Source organism: Mytilus trossulus, chromosome 5 (assembly GCF_036588685.1).
Source record: "Mytilus trossulus isolate FHL-02 chromosome 5, PNRI_Mtr1.1.1.hap1, whole genome shotgun sequence".
NCBI lineage: Eukaryota > Metazoa > Mollusca > Bivalvia > Mytilida > Mytilidae > Mytilus > Mytilus trossulus.
Window position 1 is genome coordinate 80,284,195 of NC_086377.1, and position 26,621 is coordinate 80,310,815.

At 32.2% G+C, this 26,621-nt stretch overlaps 1 protein-coding gene across 1 annotated transcript; it reads right to left on the bottom strand.

Moving 5' to 3' along the window:
* Window positions 1-5,802: 5,802 nt before the first annotated feature.
* Window positions 5,803-25,852, bottom strand: LOC134718345 (uncharacterized). Its single transcript, XM_063580842.1, has 7 exons — window positions 25,749-25,852; window positions 19,782-19,878; window positions 19,392-19,465; window positions 8,925-10,392; window positions 8,374-8,417; window positions 7,285-7,483; window positions 5,803-6,104 (listed from the first exon to the last, which is right to left on the bottom strand). Exons 2-7 carry the CDS (start codon window positions 19,867-19,869, stop codon window positions 5,803-5,805), a joined length of 2,175 nt encoding a protein of 724 aa, XP_063436912.1. The 5' UTR covers window positions 19,870-19,878; window positions 25,749-25,852.
* Between the last annotated feature and the right edge of the window lie 769 nt (window positions 25,853-26,621).

Sequence of the window (26,621 nt, forward strand, 5' to 3'; positions counted from 1 at the left end):
TGGAGGCAACTTTCTTGGCCCTTAAATCAAAAAGTAGTGTAGTTTATTTTATAACTTTACTTAAAAGATCTTTTATTTATCACTCAGAAATAGAACTATACTTCCAAGATAAATTGGTTGAGTTTTTCTTAGAAGTTACAAGTGAAGTAATCTGAAATTGAAAATCTGGTACCGTTTGAGTATACTGTAAGTGAAAAAAAATCAGGGTTCATATATATAGCTAACACCCTGTTGAATGAAGAATTATATAGAATTCTGAATATGTGGTATGATTTCCTATGAGACAACTCTTCACCCGAGACCATTCTTTCACATACAGGCCATGTGTTAAATTATAGTCATATTTTTCTTCAGAAGGGCTTCATGTTTGGACTGCCACTGGCAAATTAAGTATCTTTGATATGGGCCAGAATTATGTGTTGTATGCAGAGTAAACAAATGTTGATGTCAAGTCTGGGACAAAAGTCTCAGAATGAGAGACAGGAAATTACAATTTGTAGAAAGCTTTAAATTTCAAATGGTAGAAGACTTGGATGCTTGATACCTTGAATGGAGATACTTAATGTATTATGTTACGTTTCTGTCTATCCATTGTCCTCGACACCATTTTCATGGTTGGAAAAAAAGGTGGCATGAGTAATAGAATAATTTGTTGGTATATGGTATCCATGTCCAACTAGCAGGTTTCATCTGACCTTGACCTCATTTCATGATTCATTGGACAATGTTGAGGTTTGGTCCATTTCCCGTATTATAAGGCTATAAACATCAGATCAAGGACATCAGGCTTTTAATATTGTATTTAAAGGTGTACATATTTGTTTAGCAGTTTTCATATCACACCTCGGTATCATGGTATTCACTTGAGAACAGTAAAAGTAACACCAAGATGGTAATAAGCTTAGTGTATAAGTTTAAAAATATTTTGATGAGGCAAACTAAAGTTTGAATTCATATAGGAAATATTTAAACCACTCATCAATATGCCATTTCTGTTGTTCTAATGTTGCTGGTATATTGGTAAATACTATGGATTCAGTTATTTTTTAATGGTACAGATTTTCAATGACTTGAATCATATTTTTGTAGATATGCGATTTCCTGGTTTTGACAAATTCTATCTTGTTCAACACCTGAATTGGTGGCTCACAAAAATTTACTAACAATTAGTCAACATTCTCGTTTATAATAATGGACAGTAAACATAACATTTTGAAATTTCATATTCTTTTATTTCATATTTATTTATAAATAAAATTTCAACCTATAATATCCTGGTTTATTAAAATAAGCTTAGCGATAACAATTAAACTTAACAATAACAGTAAAACCCATAATAGCTGAAACTATCTTCCTATACACAGGTAGATTACTCCATCATCTAACAGTAAAACCAATAATAGCTGAAACTATCTTCCTATACACAGGTAGATATCTCCATTATTTAACAGTAAAACCAATAATAGCTGAAACTATCCTCCTATACAAAGATAGATAACTCCATTATTTAACAGTAAAACCAATAATAGGTGAAACTATCTTAAATGTTAATCATCCTATACAAAGATAGATAACTCAATTATTTTATAAGTGACTATACTGTAACTACAATTTTTTCTTAAATCCTTCTTCAAAAAAATGCAAAACTTTTATATTACATTGTATTATCAAAATCAGTCGGTTGGTGTATTATATATATATGTATTGACTAGAACATACCCTATCGTCTAACACAACATTCACTCAAACAGGAAGTTCACCTTGACAAAGCTACTTACTGATAAGACCAGGTTACAAAATTGTAAAATAATTTCCTGTTTTAATCAAATTATATACTCAAACTTTATCATAATATCATTAATGTGTTTAAAAAAAAGTTTTTTAAAAGGTTAACTTTGGTCTCATTAAGGAAGTCTTTCAAAGATTTGTGACATATTTTTTTCTTCAAAATTCCTCTTAAAATGCATAAAGTTTACAGCAATATAGATAGTGGAGTAATTTTATACTGAGCCAAAAAAGTTTAGCAACACTTTTTTTTCAATTTTTCTTTTGTTGTTTCTGCAATTTTTTTTAAAACATCATTGATATAATCCTTAGATTTACCTGTAATTTTTAACAGTCTTACTTTTTTTCTGGATGATTGATTTCGCGTCATTTTAGCTTTCCATGTGAAATTGATGTTTTAACTTCTGTACCTGTACTTTTAAAACAAAATTTTATTTTTTTTGTTCACTAACGTTCAAAAACACACCATTGGTAAGAAAAACACAAAAAAGTTTTAAAAAATTGCATGGGCCTGACTTGGCCTTCCCGAAAATGATCATTAGAAGGCTATTGGGATGGTTGATGCCAGAATGAGTGTTTCTGATGTCGTGGCTTGATTAAATGTGCATAAGTCAACAGTTTAGTGACTAACAAACAGATATCGACAAATTGCAACTGCACGGAATAGGTTGATATGTCGTACACCATGAAAAACTATCATCGAGGGAGGAGCGCTACTTTCACTTTGCATCAACACGTGATAAGTTTTTTCCTGCCACAACAGTATTGCATTGACTAAGGACAGCTGCTGGTGTGTCTGGCAATCCTTCATTGATGCACTTAGGGCATGACCGAGAAATTGATTTTGAATAACACTATACTCATTTTTGCATTTTGACCCTCCCACACTCCATACAAAGAAAATCCTAATGAATATGAGTGATAAACATTCATGTCGCTTCTGACTTGTCATAACTATTTTTTTTTTTTTTTTATTAAAATCATATATTGTTACAATTTTGTAATAAAATAAAATTTCATATTTTTGTTGCTAAACTTTTTGGCTCAGTATATTTGTGTTTTTTTAACACACAATAGTATCAAAGGGTCAGAAATATAACAAAAAATAATAAATCTATGAAAATGTAGTTATAAATGTTTGTATGAAAAAAGAAATTATTTCACAATCATCACTTTTCAAATTTAGATTTTTTTTATGAAAAGTTTAATATTTCAACCCTCTTCAATCATAGAAGTTAGAACATGATCACAGATGAAAATGAACATATGTTAATATCAGTTTGTGGTTATACAAATACTTATTTATATTTTAAATAATAAAATAAGCACTTTTCAATTTAAACAATTTTCATACATTTATAAAAGTTTTGTTTATTGTATATAAGAAACTGCTATGCTGGGCACAGCTGTATAAGACTGCAGAGGTCCAACCCTGAACAGTTGGGACAAAAATAGACACTACAACTACATCATAGTTTAATATGAACCCCCAAAAAATGTTTGCTGTCGTATAAATATGGAACACAACCCAAATGACCAGATTAAAATATTATGACTTATCAATGTATAATGTTAAGGGGGCTTGCGGGTATAAATCTTTTTTTTTTCTAACATAGGAATTGCTATTTTTTTCTATAAATAAACTTTTTCCTATCCCTAATAGAAAGATAAAATAAAAATATGGGGTCACCATTTATATAAGCTCACACACAATCAGCCTTCAAAAGAAACATGCATTTCTGTTTATGTAATTTTTTCTGTTGAACTAATAGGAGAAAAAAAATTGATATTTTAATACAAAAAGAACTAAATTACAGAAATTGGATGAATAAAAAAGATATTTCAATTTTAATGCAAAAAAATGGCATTTTTTTCACCACAGGGAGATAATTTGAGGCTTTTTCAATAAAGTAAACATTTTAAAAGTCATCTGGGGCCAAAACAAATTGATTTATTTAGGTTTAGTTTTGTTCTTTATCATAAAGTTACAACTGTTAGGCCACAATTTTTTAATTTGTTGGTTTACAGATTTTCTCCATAAAAAAGTCGGGTCGGTCGGTCGGAAAAAAAAAGAAAAAAAATATAATTCAAAACAGAAAACTAAATAAAAATATATTTCACCTTTCTAATAATATGTTTGTCATACTATTTTTTCATCGTTCTTAAATTTTAGTTTGATGAAATATTATTGCTCAGCTATAAACATCACATTGTCTAATAATTTCCCGTAAAAAAAGGGGGGGGGGGGGTTACACGTACTGACAAAGACGAAATTAAATCGTCATTTCACAAACAAGAAAAACAGATTCACGTCAGTTATTTGACTTAGCTTTTAATCAAAACTTGGTGAAAAATAATAAGCACGAAAACTGATAAAGAAAAAAAAAGTAAAAACGTCTTACGAAAATAAGTTTCAACACACGTGTCAAAAACGTAATAGACTCGTCCACTGGAAAAACGAGAATATCAGGTTAAATAATCTGTTGTCATGCATTCCCGTTTTTTATCCAAATGGACGACATTTTTTTATTATCTATAAAACAAGAAAATATCAAATGATTTGTTAAAATTCAGTATTTTAACTTGATGTCTTGAACTTCCACCTGTCCACATTTGGACAAGTCTATTTATATGAGAACATGCATCTTATGGACTAATGACAAATAAGGGAAACGAACTTATTGTGTAATTGGTTTTAAACACAGGTTTCGTTCCGCAAAATTATTTGTGCAAACGACATTTCAAGGTCATTCATAATTGATTTGTCTATTTTTAGACACGTAAACTGAAAGTTTCATTTTTCACAACAGAAAGTGTCATCACTTCTGTTAGTGATTTATGCATTTCATTTCATAAAAAAGGATATTTTAATTATTTTTCAGGGATAATGCATTTGTTAGGGTCGGCGAGAATAAAAAAAAAAGCCTGAAAATTTGATTTATTTTTATTTTGGAAATCAACAAAATCGGGTCGGCGGATCCGTAAACCAACAAATTAAAAAATCCTGGCCTTAGTGTAATAAATAAAATTTGTAATGAAAAAAAAATGTTAAAATATTTACTGAATTTTTTGTACCTGCAAGTCCCCTCAACAATGAAGATGCTGTTAAATGAGGGGGACAAAGAATATCTTTATTATATATATTATAGATGAAGAACATAAATCATACTGTAAAATGATTAAGTTCCAAAGCCTGGAAAAAGTGAGATAAAAAATCATATAACAAATCATTAAAACATGAACACACCAAATGTTCAATCTTTTTGAATCGGAGGTGAAAACTAAAGGAGAAGATGCTTACATAAAACATGTAATGCAAAGCCTGATATAAATTTAACTCAAACATTTTGACTAGAAATTATGACTGATGTATCAAATACAGGGGCTTCCAGCAAAAATATGTGTAATTTAACCATAAGAAAGATAAACTCAAACCTGATTTCTAACGAAAATATGTTCAGCTTGTGACCAAAAATAATTATGCAAAACACCCTCAACGTACATACTGTTTGACTTCAAATGAAAAGCCTCATTGCTTAAAACACTGCATATATAACAAACACACTTCACATACTGCATATAACAATATCACAATAATAGTCGTATACTGTAAGTTCAGAAATTATTACAAGTTTGTTTTTTTGCCATTAATATCACTCTGTGTGTACCACAATTGGAAGAACTCAGATTCTGATATTGGTTACATATATCTGTATTATGTATGCAGATTAGCAGAAATCCAAATAACTTATCTAGCATTTTTCTCTAATCTTCATAAATAGCAATAATAAATGGAAGCAATAATTTCTGAATTTACAGTATACTGTGACTTCTTCTATTTTTGTGGAATAACCGGTAGGAAAACATCAATTTTCTGGTTTTGCCAAAATCTACATAATATAATCTTTATGGCAAATTTGTTATTCTTTGAACATTTAATTTCTTGGTTGACCTGCAACCACAAATTCCATGAAAAATTGATATACAATGCATGATTTCTGAATAAAAGATGCCATTTCATAACCATGTCCAGATATCTTGCACCAAACCTATGGCAGAGTTAACAACAGCTTTTCCCAATGACATCACTGGTACTATCATTATAAGGAGGACAAAACCAGCTAGATATATTTTGGCTCTGTGAGGTTGTAGATTGTTTCTTTGTCCTAGAATCCTGTTTCTGATGTCCTCTTGACTCTGGGCTAATGCTGTTCTCCTGTGAGGTAGTGGACTAAACCTGTCGTTTAGATACTTCCTCTGTTCCCGTAGTCTGGCTCGGTACTCTTCAGGGTAAAAATTCTTCAAAGTTTTAACCAGTTCTGTAATAAAACAACATGGTATATCAATCAATGGAGAAAACATTGTAATAGAATTGACAATGAAAATGGAGAATGTGTCAAAAGAGATAACAACTCAACCAAAATGCAGATAACAGCCCAAGGTCACCAACAGGTCTTCAATACACAAATAGAAAATCTAGCTCCCAGAAGCAGGCTCCAGCTATCCTTTCTAAAGGGTTAAACATATCCACTAAAACAAGCCAAAGTTATAGCCTTTCAGGCTTATTTTCAAACTGGAATGACAGACTTTTAAAAAAAAGCAAGACACAATTTGGTGATTTTTTTTTTTTATAAAATTATGAATAATCTTCATATTACTTTTATTCATGCACACCAAACTTCTGATTAAAAAAATACATATTTCTTGATATGCAATGTAAAATTCATTCATGATTTTAATTTTTTGTGAAACATTTCTCCCTTTGGGAATTCCCATATCTAATACGTTGATTCATAACAGTACAGGGAGATAACTCTAGAAAAATCAGTGAATGTTTTATTCATGTTCCATTGTTTAGGAAATATTAAGCTTCTCATTGATCATAAATGATGTTCAAACTGCTATATATGCAATGAAATTCTTCCAATAAAGTTTGTGGTTCAAGTTTGTTGGAAATTTTATTATTTTTGTCAGGGTCAATGTAAATATTTTTAAAATTTAAAGAGCCAAATCAATTTTAGTCTCGAAAGGTACCAGGGTACCAACTTAAATCAGTAAAAAATGTTGTGTTTCCATATCAATTATCATTTTCAGAGTGATTTCTCTTTGTGTGTCTCGTATAATGTAAACTACTTATTTATCCCAGATACTTTTGAGGGATCCAGCACACTTTCAATCAATTAATTTTTGAGATATTATAATTTTGATGATTTATTTCAAGATGAAAGTTTGATTAATCTGCTTTACATCCAAGTTATATCACATAATATATAAACAGTTTGTAAAAATAAATTGCAATAAACTGTTTCTGAATCTAAAGGATTGTGGGTAATTTTATTGTTATGAAAATAATGTCAAGTCATTGGTTGAATTCACATTGTTTATGAAGTTGTTAGCCAATCACAATGTTTTATTGTACACTTTTGAAAATATTTCCCAGAATTCATTAAATTCCGAACCAAGGAATTTAAATATTATCCCAATATTGTAATAACAAACCTATTTTCTTGATACACTGTACAATCAGCTGTCTACACATTGGACATGGAGTATTGTAAACATTCTTGTGACCAACACGTCTCAGACATGCTTCACACATCACATGGTCACATGGAGAGCAAGCATGGGGTTCACAAAACAAGTCAAAGCAGACGGGACATAAATGTTCATCTGGGAAATCAACAAACCAGGTTTCATACTACAACATGAAATATAAAGACATTGTTAGTCCTGTAAGGAGCAGACTGACAATTCCAGCAATGTGACTTATTTGTAGATAAATTCTTGGAGGGTTGAGATCTCACAAACATGTTTAACCACACAGCTTTTTTGCTCCTGTCCCAAGTCAGGAGCCTCTGACCTTTGTTAGTCTTGTATTATTTTATTTTAGTTTCTTGTGTACAATTTGGAAATTATGTTTAAACATATTTATTTAAAGTGGATTGGGAAACAAGTTTTGCAACTTATATTATTCCTTTCCACTTTGCGGGTGCGAGTGCTGCCTTGTAACGGCATTAGCCTGCTCTTTTTCGAAATCTACCTGGGTGTCTTTAACGTGCAAGAGATATGGCTCTCTCTTAACACGGGTCAGCCATTTATCGTCCCTGTCCGACGGACTATCATCGTTTCCTCAAGACCATACTCGCAAATGGTGTCAAGGGAGAACCGAAAATTAAGTCCCTGAAATTTTCATCCCAGACGGTAACAATTATCATCATCTAAGGGCAATAACTCATATACGGAGTAAACTGCTAACTTTGTGATTGCCCATTTATTCATGCATTTGTAAATATGTTTGTTCATGCATAATTTGTTATATTGTTGTACTACAATGTATCATGCCTCATGTGAGGCCTTTAGTGAAATAAAATGTTTCAATGTATCAATGTTTCAATGATTGTGATCATCAAATAGCAAAAGTATGATTAAAGACTATAGATTTTTATTGATCTTTTGTGAGGTTGGTTTGTTGTCTTATTGACTTTTAATACCTAGAAACAGGATTTTAGTGCAATTTTCATGATTTTGGGCATAAACTGTAAATAATATTGGCCTATTAGATAAAAATGTAATATTAAAACTACATACCACATTTTCAGTCTTTGGCAGTTCTTTTTTCTCTTTTCTTTTTCCTAAAATGAATCAAACATACTTACATAAATTAGACTGTTCCTTTATTCGTTTAAATTGTTTGACATTGTCTTATCTGGGCCTTTTATAGCTGACTATGCGGTATGGGCTTTGCTCATTGTTGAAGGTCGTACGATGACCTATAGTTGTTGATGTCTGTGTTATTTTGGTCTCTTGTGAACAGTTGTCTCATTGGCAATCATACAACAAAACTATTTTCACTTTCGGACGGTGGTCACAAGCCGGTCAGGAAGGTGACCTGCCATCCTTGTGGTGGCAGGTGTTATAGCCAGTCTAGTGTCGCCATTAAAGCATTCACCCGAAACCAAACTTAGTTATACTATACCTCTTCTGGTCATGGGTGTCTAAAAAAATGAAATTAAACATTGAGACAAGGTAATCAAGTAAACAGGGAAACATTCATATCTACTTGTGTCACATTTGAAAAATCATAATTAGAGCTAATACTGCTATGGTTATTATTGAGAAATTAAATTAATATTGTGTACCCTTGTTTTCCCTTCTTGATCTCCTGTTTGGTCTCCTCCTACTTCTCCTCTCAGAGAATGTCAGAAAATCAACAGGTATATCCACATCCACATCTATGTCTCCATCATCTTCATCTGCCACAGGACTTTCATCAAATAAATTTGGCACAGGATTTTCATCAAATGAAATTGGCACAAGACTTTCATCTTCTCTATTTGGTGCACGACTTTCCTCAAATAAAGACTGATCTCCCACTATCAAATCTACTGAACTCTGAAGCCTGCTATTACTTGGCGCCTGGCTTTCTAACTCTTCAGGAAGAATTTCTGCATTAGTTGCTATAAAGTGTTGATGATCAAGCCTACTTGAATCTGAGTGGGTTATGTTTTCCTGATAAGTATCAAATGGTTCCGATAGGATTACATTTGTTTGTTGTTCCACCAGAAGGCCATTAGTTTCTTCTACAGATGTACTATTGATAATTTGACTAGATCCAGTAAGAACAGTTGAACTGAAATCTTGTAGTAAATGGTGTGTATTACTGGTGATAGTATAATCTTCACCAGAATCACTTTGTAAATGAGTGACATTAGTACTGTTGTGTTCATTGCCACTAGGAAGAGAATGCATTTGAAAAGTATCACAGTTGGTTTTGAAAGACATGGCCATAGTTGTCTGCCCGAAATCCTGAACTCTCTCAAGTTTTTCATTGCTTTTGTCTTGTTCAAGATTACTGTCATTCCATTCATCCATTTCATCATTATGTGTCATTAAAACATTTTCCTCAGCAACTCTTAAACAGGAAAATGTCACTGCTTTATCTACACAATGGTCTTTTGACGGAGCCTGAAAGCCATTGAGATCATTCTGGGACATTTCTTTGTACGGATCAAAGATTGTTCTTTTTGACTCAGATGTGGGTTCATCTAAACATTCTGCATCCCTAATCTTGATAAAATCTTCTGGGCAAAAATCAGAGATTGTATCATCAATATCTGATCCATAATCATCAACCCGATCAATCATGACTTCATCATTAATCACAGATTGATCATTATTATTGATCATATAGCAATCATGATTGGGTGAATCTGTTTTGTGTTGTGCCACCATTTTAGGACTGACTGGAAGTTCATTAGAGTTAACAACATGAGCACCCAGCAAAGAAGTTACATGCTGATGATCCATACCAATCAATGTTCTACTAAATGTATTGGTTCCATCAGGATAAATCCTAGGTGTGAATACCTGATGCAGGCTTTCACTTGAAGGTGTTAATACCTGATGCAGGCTTCCAATAGTGGCATTATCTGGAGAAATACATGACGTGACTGCTAAAATCTTTTTATCCACTCTGTCTCTAAGTATATGAACAGGTGGCAGTTGATTATTGTCACATTGTTGACATGTAAGTATCTTGATAAAGTTGAATGATCCCAGTTTACCATTACACTTTGGACAACACAACTTCCCTTTCTGCCACGATTCCTACAAATAAACGAAATGTCAAAATATGATTTGTGTTTATCTTTCAAAGTATTGAGATCACACCCAGTTTTAGTGGTAAGTATTGAGATCACACCCAGTTTTTAGTGGTAAGTATTGAGATCACACCCAGTTTTTAGTGGTAAGTATTGAGATCACACCCAGTTTTTAGTGGTAAGTATTGAGATCACACCCAGTTTTTAGTGGTAAGTATTGAGATCACACCCAGTTTTTAGTGGTAAGTATTGAGATCACACCCAGTTTTTAGTGGTGTTCGTTTTGCTGAGTCTTTAGTTTTCTATGTTGTGTTTTGTATACTGTTGCTTTTCATTTCATTTGGTCTTTTTTCTTTTTTGCCATAGTAATGATAGTGTTGTCAGTTTATAGGTTTAAGTTTCCCTTTGGTACCTTTCACCTTTCATCTGTTTTGAGAATTTTAAGTGTATCTGTATCTGGATTTATTCCCTATAAAGCACACATATATTCAAAAGTAAAAGTAAACCATTATAGGACAAGGTATGGCCTTCAACACAGAGCCTTGGCTCACATCCAACAGCAAGCTATAAAGGGCCTAAAGAATTACTAGAGTAAAACCATTCAAACAGGAATGCATACACTCACAAAAACAAGGGTGGTTCGGGTTCAAAACCCAGGATAGATTGGGAGTTCTAACTATATATCCCTATTCAAATGCATTTATTGTTCAAATACAAGGGAAGGTTACATCCCATGGACCCCCCTCAAACCACCACTGAAAAGCCAGAATAGTGTACCTGACAATACATTGAAATGATAGGACAAAGGGAGACAACTCTAATTAATTGAAAAATATTTAGGTCTTTCCAATTTTCTGTGGAGAGACCTATTGTTTTTCTTCTGATTATTATTTTTTTTTCTCGTTCCATTACATTTCCTGATGTTCCCTTTTTTGTTTCACAAAATGTCACTTAGATTTGTTGCATATGATAAAGAACAGTTATTACAATTTTCAAACTGACCATGTTAAACCAAACACTTTTTATTGTAAGAGTTATCTCCCCAAACACTGTTTTTTTTTAGTACAAATCGCCTTCACAAATGTAAAAGATTACAACAAAATTGTTTCACCAATTTGCTATTCTCATTTGAATATCTTCAGGATCATGAAAATAATTTCTACCAAAGCAATCCCAAGACTACATATGGGAGTTATTTTCCCTTTTTGAAGGGAAAATTTGCAATTGAGTATCAAAGTTTCAAATTAATTTCAGAATTATTTTTTTCTTTCTTGGTATTCAATAACAGAAAAAAGAATAAATTACTTGTCCGCTAAATAGGGGTATTCTTGTCAGATGAAAGACTTTTAGTTATATTTAAAAAATAAGGAAATATGACATTAAATTGGTTCAGTCTTTTTTTTTAAACATCTTTAAAAAGATGTGTGTCTAGGGTGAACGCCACAAGAACCCTGTAATACTAGTACGAGAGTATATCATGTAAACATTCCTTCTCAATAATATGGTGGTACAATGTATTGGAAATCTTTTCATACAGATTGACAACTCATTGTCCAATATGCATGTAATATTTGCCACATGACGCCCATAGTTCTTTCTACCATCATCATCTTATTCTTTGATATTGCTGTCAACATCGATGGTTCACACCCAAACAAAATGGAAGTAATGGACCTTCAGAGCTTCTCTGTTATACACTTGTGAAATATATAGACGAAATTTCTGTATTGAAATGAATATACATCTCACAAACATGATTTTCAAATAACGATTTTGAGTAATCACCTTACAAACCAATATAAACGTATGGCAAGATATAACCATGAAGAAATTTAGTTTTTGTCAGACACAAGAACTCATCACTATCATAAACATATACGTATATATGCATACAATTTAAAATATCAAGAACAAGCGGTCGATGTCGATAGTCCGAACGAAACACTACTAGTCTGCTTTCTCTGGAGCTCATCTTCAATGGCTCTTATACATCAGGAAACTTACATGTATACTAATAATGATTGTTTCAAGAACAACGATGTATGGACGAACTATTCCAAATTCGTCAATATCAGTTATGCATGACTAAAATATAACTTTTATTACAACTACTGTATGACTTATTTGGATTAATGATGGCTATCATGTTCAACATTGCACAAATATTATCATAGAATTAAAATAAAATCCTCAAAAATCCTTTAAAAAAAAGAATGCCTTAGCTTAGATAATTGGTATTTTTTCACAAAAAGTTTGTGTAAATGATTGTCAAATGAATTTAATTATGTAAGAATAAAATGTTAAAAAGAAACTAAAACTAGAGGCTCTAAAGAGCCTGTGTCGCTCACCTTGGTCTATGTGAATATTAAACAAAGGACGCAGATGGATTCATGACAAAATTATGTTTTTGTGATGGTGAAGTGTTTGTACATCTTATTTTACTGAAGATTCTTGCTGCTAACAATTATTTCTATCTATATTAAACTTGGCCCAGTAGTTTCAGTGGAAAATGTAAGTAAAAATTTACAAATTTCAGGAAAATTGTTAAAAATTGACTATAAAGGACAATAACTCCTAAAGGAAGTACACCACTAATTCATGGTCCCATTGCTTTCTATGTTAAATTCCTCCGTTTCAAAAAGGCACACCTCTTTTATTTTAAGTTCAAATAAAATGGCAATCATTGCATTTCAAAGCAACACTTTATGGTGTCTTGTACTGAAAAAATCAACATACCTTGCATGGCATATAAGAAAGAACTGGTTCCCGGAAGTTCAGATGTACCAAAACAGGTACTTCAGATCTGACAAACAGACAACATGTACCCTCTTTTTAAAATTTGGTGCAGTTCTTTTAATATTCAAAACTAAAAGTTCAAAAGTGTTCTACAATGATCACCAGTCCTTCAGCTTTCATTTGATACCAAACATACCTAAATATTCTACATATTTTAAAAGTTACACTCATGCGTAGGAACTATTTTGTGTTAAATATGTACTACTTTCTGGTATGTGCTTTCTGGCCGGGCCTGAATTAGTGGTGTTACACCTATAACAGAACCAAAGTTGCTATATTGACTTGAGCATTACTTTTTTTCATTCTATGATATATTTCAAGCAATTAAAAACATATAAAGCTTTAGTCCAAAGACTATTTTATTACTTCAAAGCTCAAATTGGACTGGTAGTAACAAATGGGTTATTCAAAGAAAACTGCATATGTATATTACCAGTGACCAATATACTTTTTTTATTCTCAATATCATTGTTTTATTTATCAATTTCTATTAGGAAAGCTATGCGCTTACTAATAGTCATATTTTTATCAGAAGTTCTTCATTAAATAAAAATATATTAGTCCAAACTTAGGACATAGATGAGAAATTATCCCCCCTTTTTTCTTGAAATTCAAAAAAGGCTTTTTTTTGTATGAACCATAAATTCTGTGGGAAAACATAGATAAATAAGAGCAATTAATATATCCCTCAGCTATATAACTTGCTAAACTGGTTCAAAATTGCATGCACAGTGAGATTTTAGAATTCTTATATGAGTATATACCATTTGCCTAGATTGTAAAAGGCTACCATAAGAAAAAAAATAATCTTGAAAATCAGAAAATTATTTTGACCAAGAGCTTTTCTGTTCCTTATACAAGTCATAAAATACATGTTTTATGGATTTCAATCAGAAAAAATGCAAATATAAGAACTTGGAGTCAATTCCTGACTGCATGCATGTTGTATGACCATAAACGGCTAACATACTTGAGTATGCCAATTTAAGAGCTTAAATTTCCTATAAGCAGGTTGGTTGACCAAAAAAAGATGATTAAACATGATAACTAACATCATATTTGACTTAATTTCATTGGAATAGGTACAACTTCTAAAAATTGGATTTCTGGTGATTCTCTGTAATAGGAAGTACACCACTAATTCATGGTCCCATTGCTTTCTATGTTAAATTCCTCCGTTTCAAAAAGGCACACCTCTTTTATTTTAAGTTCAAATAAAATGGCAATCATTGCATTTCAAAGCAACACTTTATGGTGTCTTGTACTGAAAAAATCAACATACCTTGCATGGCATATAAGAAAGAACTGGTTCCCGGAAGTTCAGATGTACCAAAACAGGTACTTCAGATCTGACAAACAGACAACATGTACCCTCTTTTTAAAATTTGGTGCAGTTCTTTTAATATTCAAAACTAAAAGTTCAAAAGTGTTCTACAATGATCACCAGTCCTTCAGCTTTCATTTGATACCAAACATACCTAAATATTCTACATATTTTAAAAGTTACACTCATGCGTAGGAACTATTTTGTGTTAAATATGTACTACTTTCTGGTATGTGCTTTCTGGCCGGGCCTGAATTAGTGGTGTTACACCTATAACAGAACCAAAGTTGCTATATTGACTTGAGCATTACTTTTTTTCATTCTATGATATATTTCAAGCAATTAAAAACATATAAAGCTTTAGTCCAAAGACTATTTTATTACTTCAAAGCTCAAATTGGACTGGTAGTAACATATGGGTTATTCAAAGAAAACTGCATATGTATATTACCAGTGACCAATATACTTTTTTTATTCTCAATATCATTGTTTTATTTATCAATTTCTATTAGGAAAGCTATGCGCTTACTAATAGTCATATTTTTATCAGAAGTTCTTCATTAAATAAAAATATATTAGTCCAAACTTAGGACATAGATGAGAAATTATCCCCCCTTTTTTCTTGAAATTCAAAAAAGGCTTTTTTTTGTATGAACCATAAATTCTGTGGGAAAACATAGATAAATAAGAGCAATTAATATATCCCTCAGCTATATAACTTGCTAAACTGGTTCAAAATTGCATGCACAGTGAGATTTTAGAATTCTTATATGAGTATATACCATTTGCCTAGATTGTAAAAGGCTACCATAAGAAAAAAAATAATCTTGAAAATCAGAAAATTATTTTGACCAAGAGCTTTTCTGTTCCTTATACAAGTCATAAAATACATGTTTTATGGATTTCAATCAGAAAAAATGCAAATATAAGAACTTGGAGTCAATTCCTGACTGCATGCATGTTGTATGACCATAAACGGCTAACATACTTGAGTATGCCAATTTAAGAGCTTAAATTTCCTATAAGCAGGTTGGTTGACCAAAAAAAGATGATTAAACATGATAACTAACATCATATTTGACTTAATTTCATTGGAATAGGTACAACTTCTAAAAATTGGATTTCTGGTGATTCTCTGTAATAGGAAGTACACCACTAATTCATGGTCCCATTGCTTTCTATGTTAAATTCCTCCGTTTCAAAAAGGCACACCTCTTTTATTTTAAGTTCAAATAAAATGGCAATCATTGCATTTCAAAGCAACACTTTATGGTGTCTTGTACTGAAAAAATCAACATACCTTGCATGGCATATAAGAAAGAACTGGTTCCCGGAAGTTCAGATGTACCAAAACAGGTACTTCAGATCTGACAAACAGACAACATGTACCCTCTTTTTAAAATTTGGTGCAGTTCTTTTAATATTCAAAACTAAAAGTTCAAAAGTGTTCTACAATGATCACCAGTCCTTCAGCTTTCATTTGATACCAAACATACCTAAATATTCTACATATTTTAAAAGTTACACTCATGCGTAGGAACTATTTTGTGTTAAATATGTACTACTTTCTGGTATGTGCTTTCTGGCCGGGCCTGAATTAGTGGTGTTACACCTAAAGGGGTCAACTGACAATTTTGTTCATGTTGATTTATTTGTAGATCTTACTGTGCTGAACAATAATGATGTTTACAGTTCATCTCTATCTATAATAATATTCAAGATAATGACCAAAAACAGCAAAATTTCCCTAAAATTACCAATTCAGGGGCAGCAACCCAACAACAGGTTGTAGGATTCATCTGAAAATTTCAGGGCAGTTAGATCTTGCCTAGATATACAATTTTACCCCATGTCAGATTTGCTCTAAAAGGTTTGGTTTTTGAGTTATAAGCAAAAAACTGCATTTTACCCCTATGTTCTATTTTTAGCCATGGCAGCCATCTTGGATAGTTGGCCGGGTCACGCCACACATTTTTTTAACTAGGAACCCCAATAATGATTGCGGCCAAGTTTGGTTTTATTTGGCTTAGTAGTTTCAGAGGAGAAGATTTTTGTAAAAGATTACTAAGATTAACGAAAAATGGTTAAAAATTGACTATAAAGGGCAATAACTCCTAAAGGGGTCAACTGACCATTTTGGTTATGTTGACTTATTTGTAGATCTTACTTTGCTGAACATTATTGCTGTTTACAGTTTATCTCTATCTATAATAATATTCAAGATAATAACCAAAAACATAAAAATTTCCCTAAAATTACCAATTCAGGGGCAGCAACCCAACAACGGGTTGTCGGATTCATCTGAAAATTTCAGGGCAGTTAGATCTTGCCTAGATAAACAATTTTATCACTTGTCAGATTTGCTCTAAAAGGTTTGGTTTTTGAGTTATAAGCAAAAAACTGCATTTTACCCCTATGTTCTATTTTTAGCCATGGCAGCCATCTTGGTTGGTTGGCCAGGTCACGCCACACATTTTTTTAACTAGGAGCCCCAATAATGATTGCGGCCAAGTTTGGTTTTATTTGGCCCAGTAGTTTCAGAGGAGAAGATTTTTGTAAAAGATTACTAAGATTAACGAAAATGGTTAAAAATTGACTATAAAGGGCAATAACTCCTAAAGGGGTCAATTGACCATTTTGGTTATGTTGACTTATTTGTAGATCTTACTTTGCTGAACATTATTGCTGTTTACAGTTTATCTCTATCTATAATAATATTCAAGATAATAACCAAAAACATTAAAATTTCCCTAAAATTACCAATTCAGGGGCAGCAACCCAACAACGGCTTGTCGGATTCATCTGAAAATTTCAGGGCAGTTAGATCTTGCCTAGATAAACAATTTTACCACTTGTCAGATTTGCTCTAAAAGGTTTGGTTTTTGAGTTATAAGCAAAAAACTGCATTTTACCCCTATGTTCTATTTTTAGCCATGGCAGCCATCTTGGTTGGTTGGCCAGGTCACGCCACACATTTTTTTAACTAGGAACCCTAATAATGATTGCAGCCAAGTTTGGTTTTATTTGGCCCAGTCGTTTCAGAGGAGAAGATGTTTGTAAAAGATTACTAAGATTAACGAAAAATGGTTAAAAATTGACTATAAAGGGCAATAACTCCTAAAGGGGTCAACTGACCATTTTGGTTATGTTGACTTATTTGTAGATCTTACTTTGCTGAACATTATTGCTGTTTACAGTTTATCTCTATCTATAATAATATCTAAGATAATAAGTGAAAATGGACAGAATTTCCCTAAAATTACCAATTCAGGGGCAGCAACCCAACAACGGGTTGTCGGATTCATCTGAAAATTTCAAGGCAGATAGATCTTGACCTGATTTACAATTTTACCCTGACAGATTTGCTCTAAATGCTTTGGTTTTTCAGTTATAAGCCAAAAACTGCATTTTACCCCTATGTTCTATTTTTAGCCATGGCGGCCATTTTGTTTTGTTTGTCGGGTCACGCCATACATTTTTTAAACTAGATACCCCAATGATGATTGTGGCCAAGTTTGGTTTAATTTGGCCCAGTAGTTTCAGAGGAGAAGATTTTTCTAAAAGTTAACGACGACGGACGACGACGGACGACGGACGCCAAGTGATGAGAAAAGCTCACTTGGCCCTTCGGGCCAGGTGAGCTAAAAAAAATCATGTATGTTGTATTTTTTTGTCAATTGAAAACTTTAAAATTGCAATAGTTTTATTAGCATTTAAACACAGCCAGATTTGAATACAAGTTAAGAAATTCCGGTAAAGTCAATGATACCAAACAGATGTACAATGGTATATCAAATTGGGTAATATTGCATTTAGTTTTTATTAAAGATTAAAACTACTATTTTTTACTTCATATTTGAATCTTAACGCCAATTGCCGCTAAAAAAAGTAATCAAAAATAGTTTCTTTTTATTTTTATACATTTTCGGATTTTCGAATCTGAATTTTATTTTCAATTAATTTACACAATTTAATTTTTGAATCTTTATTCTCATCGTTTATTGAATCTTAGTGTATTAACATCGTGACATCATACTCTTTCTAATCCTTTCTGTTTATCCTTTCCAAATAACAACATTTATACCTGTGTACGCTTGAACTCACACCTGCGGCTAAATAGCTACAAGGTAAACGAATTGACCTCAAGCCGAGAAATATACAGTGACCTTTACAAAATAATATACACACTTTGCTCACACATTAGTTGCATTGAAATGATTATCAAAACAATAACGGTAAATAGAACTGAAATATTTTCAGTTCAATATCAGTATAAATGTTCAATAAATATTTTATGAATAAAATTTCAACAATAATTAATTAAATTTATTCAAAAACATTTACTAGAGATAATTTTATAGGAGTTTAATTCAATCAATACAAAACGGTATATACATATTCATTTTCGTTCATTATTATATTGTGGTTAATAACTACGACCATTCGTCAGCTGTGCGCTTTTAATTACGTATATATTGTCGATAAGCTATAAGAGTTAAACAGATTTTATTTTTTCCCAGAATTCAATAAATCGGGCTAATACGTCACAACCCACTCAAGAATTCAACCAAAAAAGTTACAGATACTTGATTTTCTCCGTTATTAGAAGGTATATAAATTTAAAACTTTGCAAATGTGTTTTTTATGTTAAGATGAACATAATTAGATGATAAGTAAAAAATCGTGGAATTTCCCTTTAAAGATTAATACATTTTCACAATTTTGTAAAACTTCTATATTTTGGGGCCAAAAAAGGGTCTTACTGAACCTACTCCATTTTGTTATCTTGGGTGAACATGGAGGTAAAGTATATGTTGACATTGCCAGAAAAATAGTAGTATTCACAGCAAAACAAGTCAACAAAACTGAAATGAGGTAAGCCATACCTTGATGACTGCCTCAGACACCCAATCAGGCATATTGTCTTCTCTTATATACCATACTGTGCTATTGTCACATACTGAAACATATAAATTACAACATACTGAATTATATAAATCATTATGTCTACACTGTATCAACTCTTTTTCTATTGTAGCTTACTGTCAACCAATTATGTCTAAATGTTTAACCAGGGGAAAGAGTTGAACTTGAATAGTGCTTGTTCAAATTTTTTTAAAATCTTTAGGGTAGCTTTAGGCACAATTTGAGTAGGTTTACAGAAAAGCAAGTATTTTTGTGTTGATATTGAATTTGAATTTTGATATAAACCATTTTAAATTATCATGACTATAATCTAGACTCTTTTAACCGTCACGTCTTAAAAATAATCTAACCTTTGAATCCTGCTTTGTAACTATCTACAAGCTGATCTTCCTTCACAACAGGATTCCTACACACTCTACACTGCAGATAGACAGACATTCTATAAACCTGGAATAAATATGATAATATAAGTTAGTTACTCTCACAGCAACTTGAAACCAGATGCTCTGCAGGGCACAGCTTTATATGACCGCAGAGGTCAAACCTGAACGGTTGGGGCAAGTATGGACACAACTTTTAAGCTGGATACAGCTCTGAATTTGGATTGTGATTAAATAGTTGACACAGCATAGGTTTCTGACACAGAATGAATGAGGTCTAATGAACTTAAATTTTTTTTTTGGCTTTTGAGCAATTTACTATGCTGCTGAATAGTAATCCTCTCTGGCTCTCAAAGAAGAAATATTTGAAGAATTTTTTTTTTTTAATTCTGAAATCTGAACATGCTGAAATGAGAGAAAAAAATTGACCCTCACCCCAATTTTTTATTTCACTTCCCCCTTTCCCTTATTCCAAAAATTATTCTCAACTCAAATTTCTAATGGAGTTTGCAACAATAACTACTCATTTAAATACATCATAAAATATTAAAATATAAAATTTCATACAGTCATGGTTAAAACTAATATTAATTAATAGTAACTTCTAAAAAAATAAATGGGGAATGTGTCCAAAAGGACACAGATGATGCCCCTCTAGCATATAATGTTATAAAGGGACATAACTCAAGAACTGTAAAATTGAAGCTACCAAAATTGAACTTAAACTGAGTTTAGAGGTAATAAGCATTATATACACATTTCATTAAATTTAGTTGAGACAAACAGAAACTAAAAAATTTTGCAATTTTTCCACTTGTAAAGGCGCATAACCCTAGAATGGTAATCAAAGTGCTTGTAATCACTGAATGGTAAAGATTGCTTTAATTTATCAGTTGGTAGTAAAGTGAAAATTGCATTGTATATATATTGTAGAATTGGTTTAAGTTTATTCAACTTCTATTCTGGAAAAAGAAAGATAACTCCAATTTTCAAAGAAGATTATATAAAGCATTAGTTTTAGGTGATTCAACAACCATTCTGGACAAAGAAAGATAGCTCCAATTTATTGACTTGAAACTACAAAAATGTTTGTTTCTGGCCCTTTTTTTGGCCCTTTATTCATGTTATTCCTAAACTGTTTGCCCCATAACCCTTAAAATATATATCTTAACCTTCTACTTATGGTTTTCAACATTGTGGTACAATTTCAGACCAATTGAAATACTTATACACAACTTATCATCTTTAATACTTATTGTTCTGACACTAGATAAATGCTATTTATGGGCCGTTTGGGCCCCTAATTCCTTAACCTTAGGGACCATAACCCCCAAAATCAATCCCAACCTTTCTTTTGTGGTTATAAGCATTGTCTTATTTTTATTGATTTCTGTTTTCTTATACTAAAGTTATTATACGGAAACCATCCGTCTTCGGACGACGCTGACAACAACGACGCCAACCACATGATACCAAAATACTACCACACATTCTCTGGGGAATATATAGAGAATAATACATGGCAAAATCCGTATCATATGTTGTATCATCCCGAGACACCAATATCAGCCCAAGGGCCTTTAGGCCCGAGGGATGATATTGGTCGATGGTGATACAGCATGAAATATGGATTTTGCCATGTTTTTATACACTTTATCATATATTTCAAAAGGAGAGTTATATTATACATGTTATATGAACTGTTCACTGGGTCACCTTCAGTTCTACTTTTGTCTTGTCTTAAAAGCCTTAAAAGAACTGCTCAGTTACTTATCCAAAGCACCTGGGTTACCTTACAATTTGCGTGCTGTTGTTTATAAAATATATTGTTTATTGTTGTATTTTTTTGTGCGTTTTGTGATTTTTACAGTTGCATTTAGTGTGCCAAAAATTATGAAAACTTGACGTTCATGATGTCACAGGTACATACCAAACAATGACGTCATTCAATAAATTGCATCACGCTCGAATGACCCTACCTATTTTTAGGGGGAAAAAATTCTTAAGCTTTATACATAATAAAAACTATGTAAAAAAAAAAAAGAAAAAAAAGAAGGGGTGTGATAAAGGGTATTCATGCAATAAAGGGTAGGGGTGTGATAAAGGGTATGCAGTAAAGGGTGCGCATCAAAGTTGCGCGATATGGATTAAACAGCAGGCTATTTATCACATATTCAAAACTACTGTATTTACTACTAAACATATGATAAAACAATATAATAGTTTTATCAGGACCTAATTTCAATAATGATTAAGCTAAACCAGATAATATAAAAAAAGAAGATGAAGTATGATTGCCAATGAGAGTTCTGAGACAACTCTCCACAAAAGACTAAAATGTACAGCAATCAACAACCCCTGTGTGGCTTTCAACAATGAGCAAAGCCCATACCACATAGTCAGATATAAAAGGCCTCGAAATGAAAAGGTAAAACAATTCAAACAAGAAAACTAAAGGCCTTATTTACATAAAGTTTAAGAAAGAACAAAATACTAATATTTTTTTTTTTTACTTTTTGTCCAGCATGTCCAGTGGCAAACATTTCAGATTGAGAGTTTATCATGTTTATTAGCAATAAATACAATACGCAAGTCCAGAAGAAGGGGTTGACCAGAATGAAGGTGGTTGGAACTTGGAACTGAAACTTGTCCATTTTGATGACATCAACTTTATTTTATCTGAGTTTTACAACAACTTCAATGAAGCATTCAATAAAGAACCTACATGTAGTATCGATTGAGCCTTGGTTTTATAATTTACATGTTCATATGATCTATGATTATGTAGAGTTTCATATAAACAGGGTTAGGGTTAAACTAGTCCAAGATTACTCTGACATCCAATGGCTGTTTTGCAAGACAACCTGGGGCCATAGGACGTCAGAGCTCATCCCATATCAAAAAGTGGATATTTGCCTATCCAAAATAGATGTGCTGCTTTGTAGCTTCTGGTGCCAACTATTGGCCTTGGAATTATATAAATCGATTATCAATTTGTTCATTTTTCATTCATGTAAGCTTCACCTACCTGCCACCCTTTATTTTTAGTTCACCTGGCCCAAAGGGCCAAGTGAGCTTTTCTCATCACTTTGCGTATGTCGTCGTCGTCTGTTTTAAAACTTTTACAAAAATCTTCTCCTCTGAAACTACTGGGTCAAATCTAACCAAACTTGGCCAGAATCATCATTGGGGTATTTAGTTTAAAAAATGTGTCAGGTGACACGGCCAATCTAGCAAGATGGCTACCATGGCTAAAAATAGAACATAGGGGTAAAATGCAGTTTCTTGCTTATAACTCTTGAATATTATTATAGATAGAGATAAACTGTAAACAGCAATAATGTTAAGCAAAGTAAGACTTACAAATAAGTCAACATGACCGAAATGGTCGGTTGACCCCTTTAGGAGTTATTGCCCTTTATAGTCAAGTTTTAACCATTTTTCATAAATCTTAGTAATCTTTTATAAAAATCTTCTCCTCTGAAACTACTGGGCCAAATGAATCCAAACTTGGCAACAATCATCTTTGGGGTATCTAGTCTAAAAAAAGTGTCTAGTGACCAGGCCATCCAACCAATATTGCAGCCACTGCTAAAAATAGAACATAGGGGTAAAATGCAGTTTTTGCCTTATAACTCAAAAACCAAAGCATTTAGAGGAAATCTGACGTAGGGGAAATTGTTAATCAGGTCAAAATCTATCTGTCCTGAAATTTTCAGATGAATCGGACAACCCGTTGTTGGGTTGCTGCCCCTGAAATGGTAATTTTAAGGAAATTTTGCTGTTTTTGGTTATTATCTTGAATATTATTACAAATGTATAAATAGAGATAAACTGTAAACAGCAATAATGTTAGGCAAAGTAAGATTTACAAATAAGTCAACAAGACCAAAATGGTCAGTTAACCCCTTTAGGAGTTATTGCCCTTTATAATCAATTTTAACCATTTTACGTAAATCTTAGTAATCTTTTATAAAAATCTTCTCTGAAACTACTGGGCCAAATGAATCCAAACTTGGCAACAATCATCTTTGGGGTATCTAGTTTGAAAATGTGTCCAGTGACCAGGCCATCAAAACAAGATGGCCGCCACAGCTAAAAATAGAACATAGGGGTAAAATGCAGTTTTTGGCTTATAACATGTATAACTCAAAAACCTAAGCATTTAGAGCAAATTTTCAGATGGATCGAACAACCCGTTGTTAGGTTGCTGCCCCAGAATTGGTAATTTTAAGGAAATTTTGCCGTTATTTGTTATTATCTTGAATATTATTATAGATATTCATCTAGATAAACTGTAAACAGCAATAATGTACAGCAAAGTAAGACCTCCTACAAATAAGTCAACATGACCAAAATGGTCAGAGTTATTGTCCTTTATAGTCAATTTTTAACAATTTTCATAAAATTTGTAAATTTTTACTAACATTTTCCACTGAAACTACTGGGCCAAGTTCATTATAGATAGAGGTAATTGTAAGCAGCAAGCATGTTCAGTAAAGTAAGATGTACAAACACATCACCATCAGCAAAACACAATTTTGTCATTAATCCATCTGTGTCCTTTGTTCATTGTTGTTTAATATGCACATAGACCAAGTTGAGTGACACAGGCTCTTTAGAGCCTCTAGTTTCATATTTAACATGTTTAAACAGTTTTAACAGTGACCCATCGATTCAGACATTTTTACTTTTATTTTCAAAAGGACGTCAAGTTACGAGAGATTTCACGACCTCAAGACTCAAATATGCAAATAATTTGCCTTTTTTCACCTCCTTTATTTTCAAAAGGACATCGAGATTATCATGTGACCACAAGAAAAAAAGTGTCGATTTATGCAAATGACCATAATCGAACACCTCGTTCATTTACGATGCAAGTGATCTAAATGTCCGAGAGCTTCTGATTGTTATCATGGTTGGCACTAAATGCTTAATACCGATCTCCTGTAAAGGAGGTGGAAAATTGTGGTTGGTTACTAAATGTTAAACATCGATCTCCTATCAAGGAGGTGAAAAAAAGTAGTTTCCTATTTGAGTCTCGAGGTCGCAAAATCTCTCGTAACTTGATGTCCTTTTGAAAATGAAAGTAAAAATGTCTGAATGGATGGGTCACCATGGTCACTGTGAAAACTGTTTAAATATGCAAAAAATAAAGGGTGGCAGGCAGGCGAAGCTTAAATAAATGAAGAGATAAATGAAAAATGAACAAATTGATACTCGATTTATATGGGGACGAAGTCCCCAATTACGGTAGAAAAATCAATGAAAAAAAAAAAAAAAATCTGGGAAAATTTCCAGAATTTTTCATTGTACTAATGAACTCAAAATCGTTAACTTTTTTTTTCAGATCTAGTTCCTGTTCCGGTTTTCCCGCATTTGCGCAGAAATCTGTCTTGTTTGCATGAGACTTTGATTTTTTTTTATATTTAACGTTACGTTACCTGATGTAAGCGTTTTTTTTTGTTTACATCGAATATGACGTCATAACTTAAAGAACCTCACAGCTAATTCCCTAACAACAGAACCAAAATCGGGAACGTTACATACGGTATTTCGGTTTCTTTTATCAACATGATTGAATTAAGAAAATAATACATACAGACTTCGTCCCCATTCACAGGTTATGCCTGCCTCATATTATAATTCCAAGGCCGTTGGCACCAGAACAGAAGCGACGCATCTATTTTGGATGGCCAAATATCCACTTTTTGATATGGGATGAGCTCTGACGTCCTACGGCCCCAGGTTGTCTTGCAAAACAGCCATTGGACGTCAGAGTAATCTCGGACTAGGGTTATTCTATAACCGCTACGAATTTCAGCTGAATGTGACTATAATTTATAGTATAAATAACAACCAGATTGATGAATCCACTATAAAATACATGACAGCAATCTCTGAAATTTAACTTTTGTCTTTGAGACGTATACGAACCTATTACACACAAAAAGTCATGGGCTTATTGTTGATATATTTCATTTTGAATTTTACGTGAAAATATTTCGCCAAATTTCATCAGTGGACAAGATCAATTCATGTCAATTTTTACTTTAAAAGATTAGTTGAAGTTCTTCTTTCGTTAAACATTTCGGAGGAGAAGATTTATTTATAAACCGAAAACCAAACAGCGATGAACTGTATTTCCGCGGTCTCACTTATTAGAGACAAGAAGAATTTTAGAGACAAGAAGCGCTCAGAAGAAACAAGAAGAAAACTTAGCGACAAAAAGAAAAAAAAAAATACCGCCAAGAAAGAAAATTTACTATCAAAACAATAGATTTATAAAAAAAAAAAATCATCTGATTATACTATATTCATAAAAATAGAGAAAATTACCAGTAAATTAAAAAAAAAAAAATATTGTCCCCCCATTTTTATCCAAACATTTGTTTATAACTTTTATTTTTTATTATTAATGAAGATAATTTTAACCATTTAACCAATGTTACTTGTTAAGACAGAATATTTTTTGGTCATGTATTGAAATAAATCAAGATTATATTATCTTAATATGGGTTTGAATATTCGATATTAACCATGTCGACTGTACAAAAATATTGATTCATTCAACTATACACTTAGATATGTCCTTGGTAACATGAAAAAAAAGTTTATTTTCTTATTTCTCGTATATTGAAAAAAAAATCAATAAGTAAGTAAAACTTTATTTGGATTCAGCATTTGACAAACACTACAAACATAAGCTCTAATGAGCTTTTCACCGAATATAAAAACATATGCAATAACAAATAAAACAAGAAGTAATTGTAACAGGATGCTGTTACGAAGTCTTCCAAACAAAGCTCC

What these genes read in the sequence shown, in the direction of transcription:
- LOC134718345 (XM_063580842.1), bottom strand. Translation starts at nt 19,869, where the DNA reads ATGTCTGTCTATCTGCAGTGTAGAGTGTGTAGGAATCCTGTTGTGAAG. An exon ending in TGTCTGAGGCAGTCATCAAG is followed by an intron (nt 10,393 to 19,391) that starts GTATGGCTTACC and finishes GTTTATTTGTAG; the next exon opens with GAATCGTGGCAGAAAGGGAA. An exon ending in ACAGTGTATCAAGAAAATAG is followed by an intron (nt 6,105 to 7,284) that starts GTTTGTTATTAC and finishes GTTTTATTACAG; the next exon opens with AACTGGTTAAAACTTTGAAG.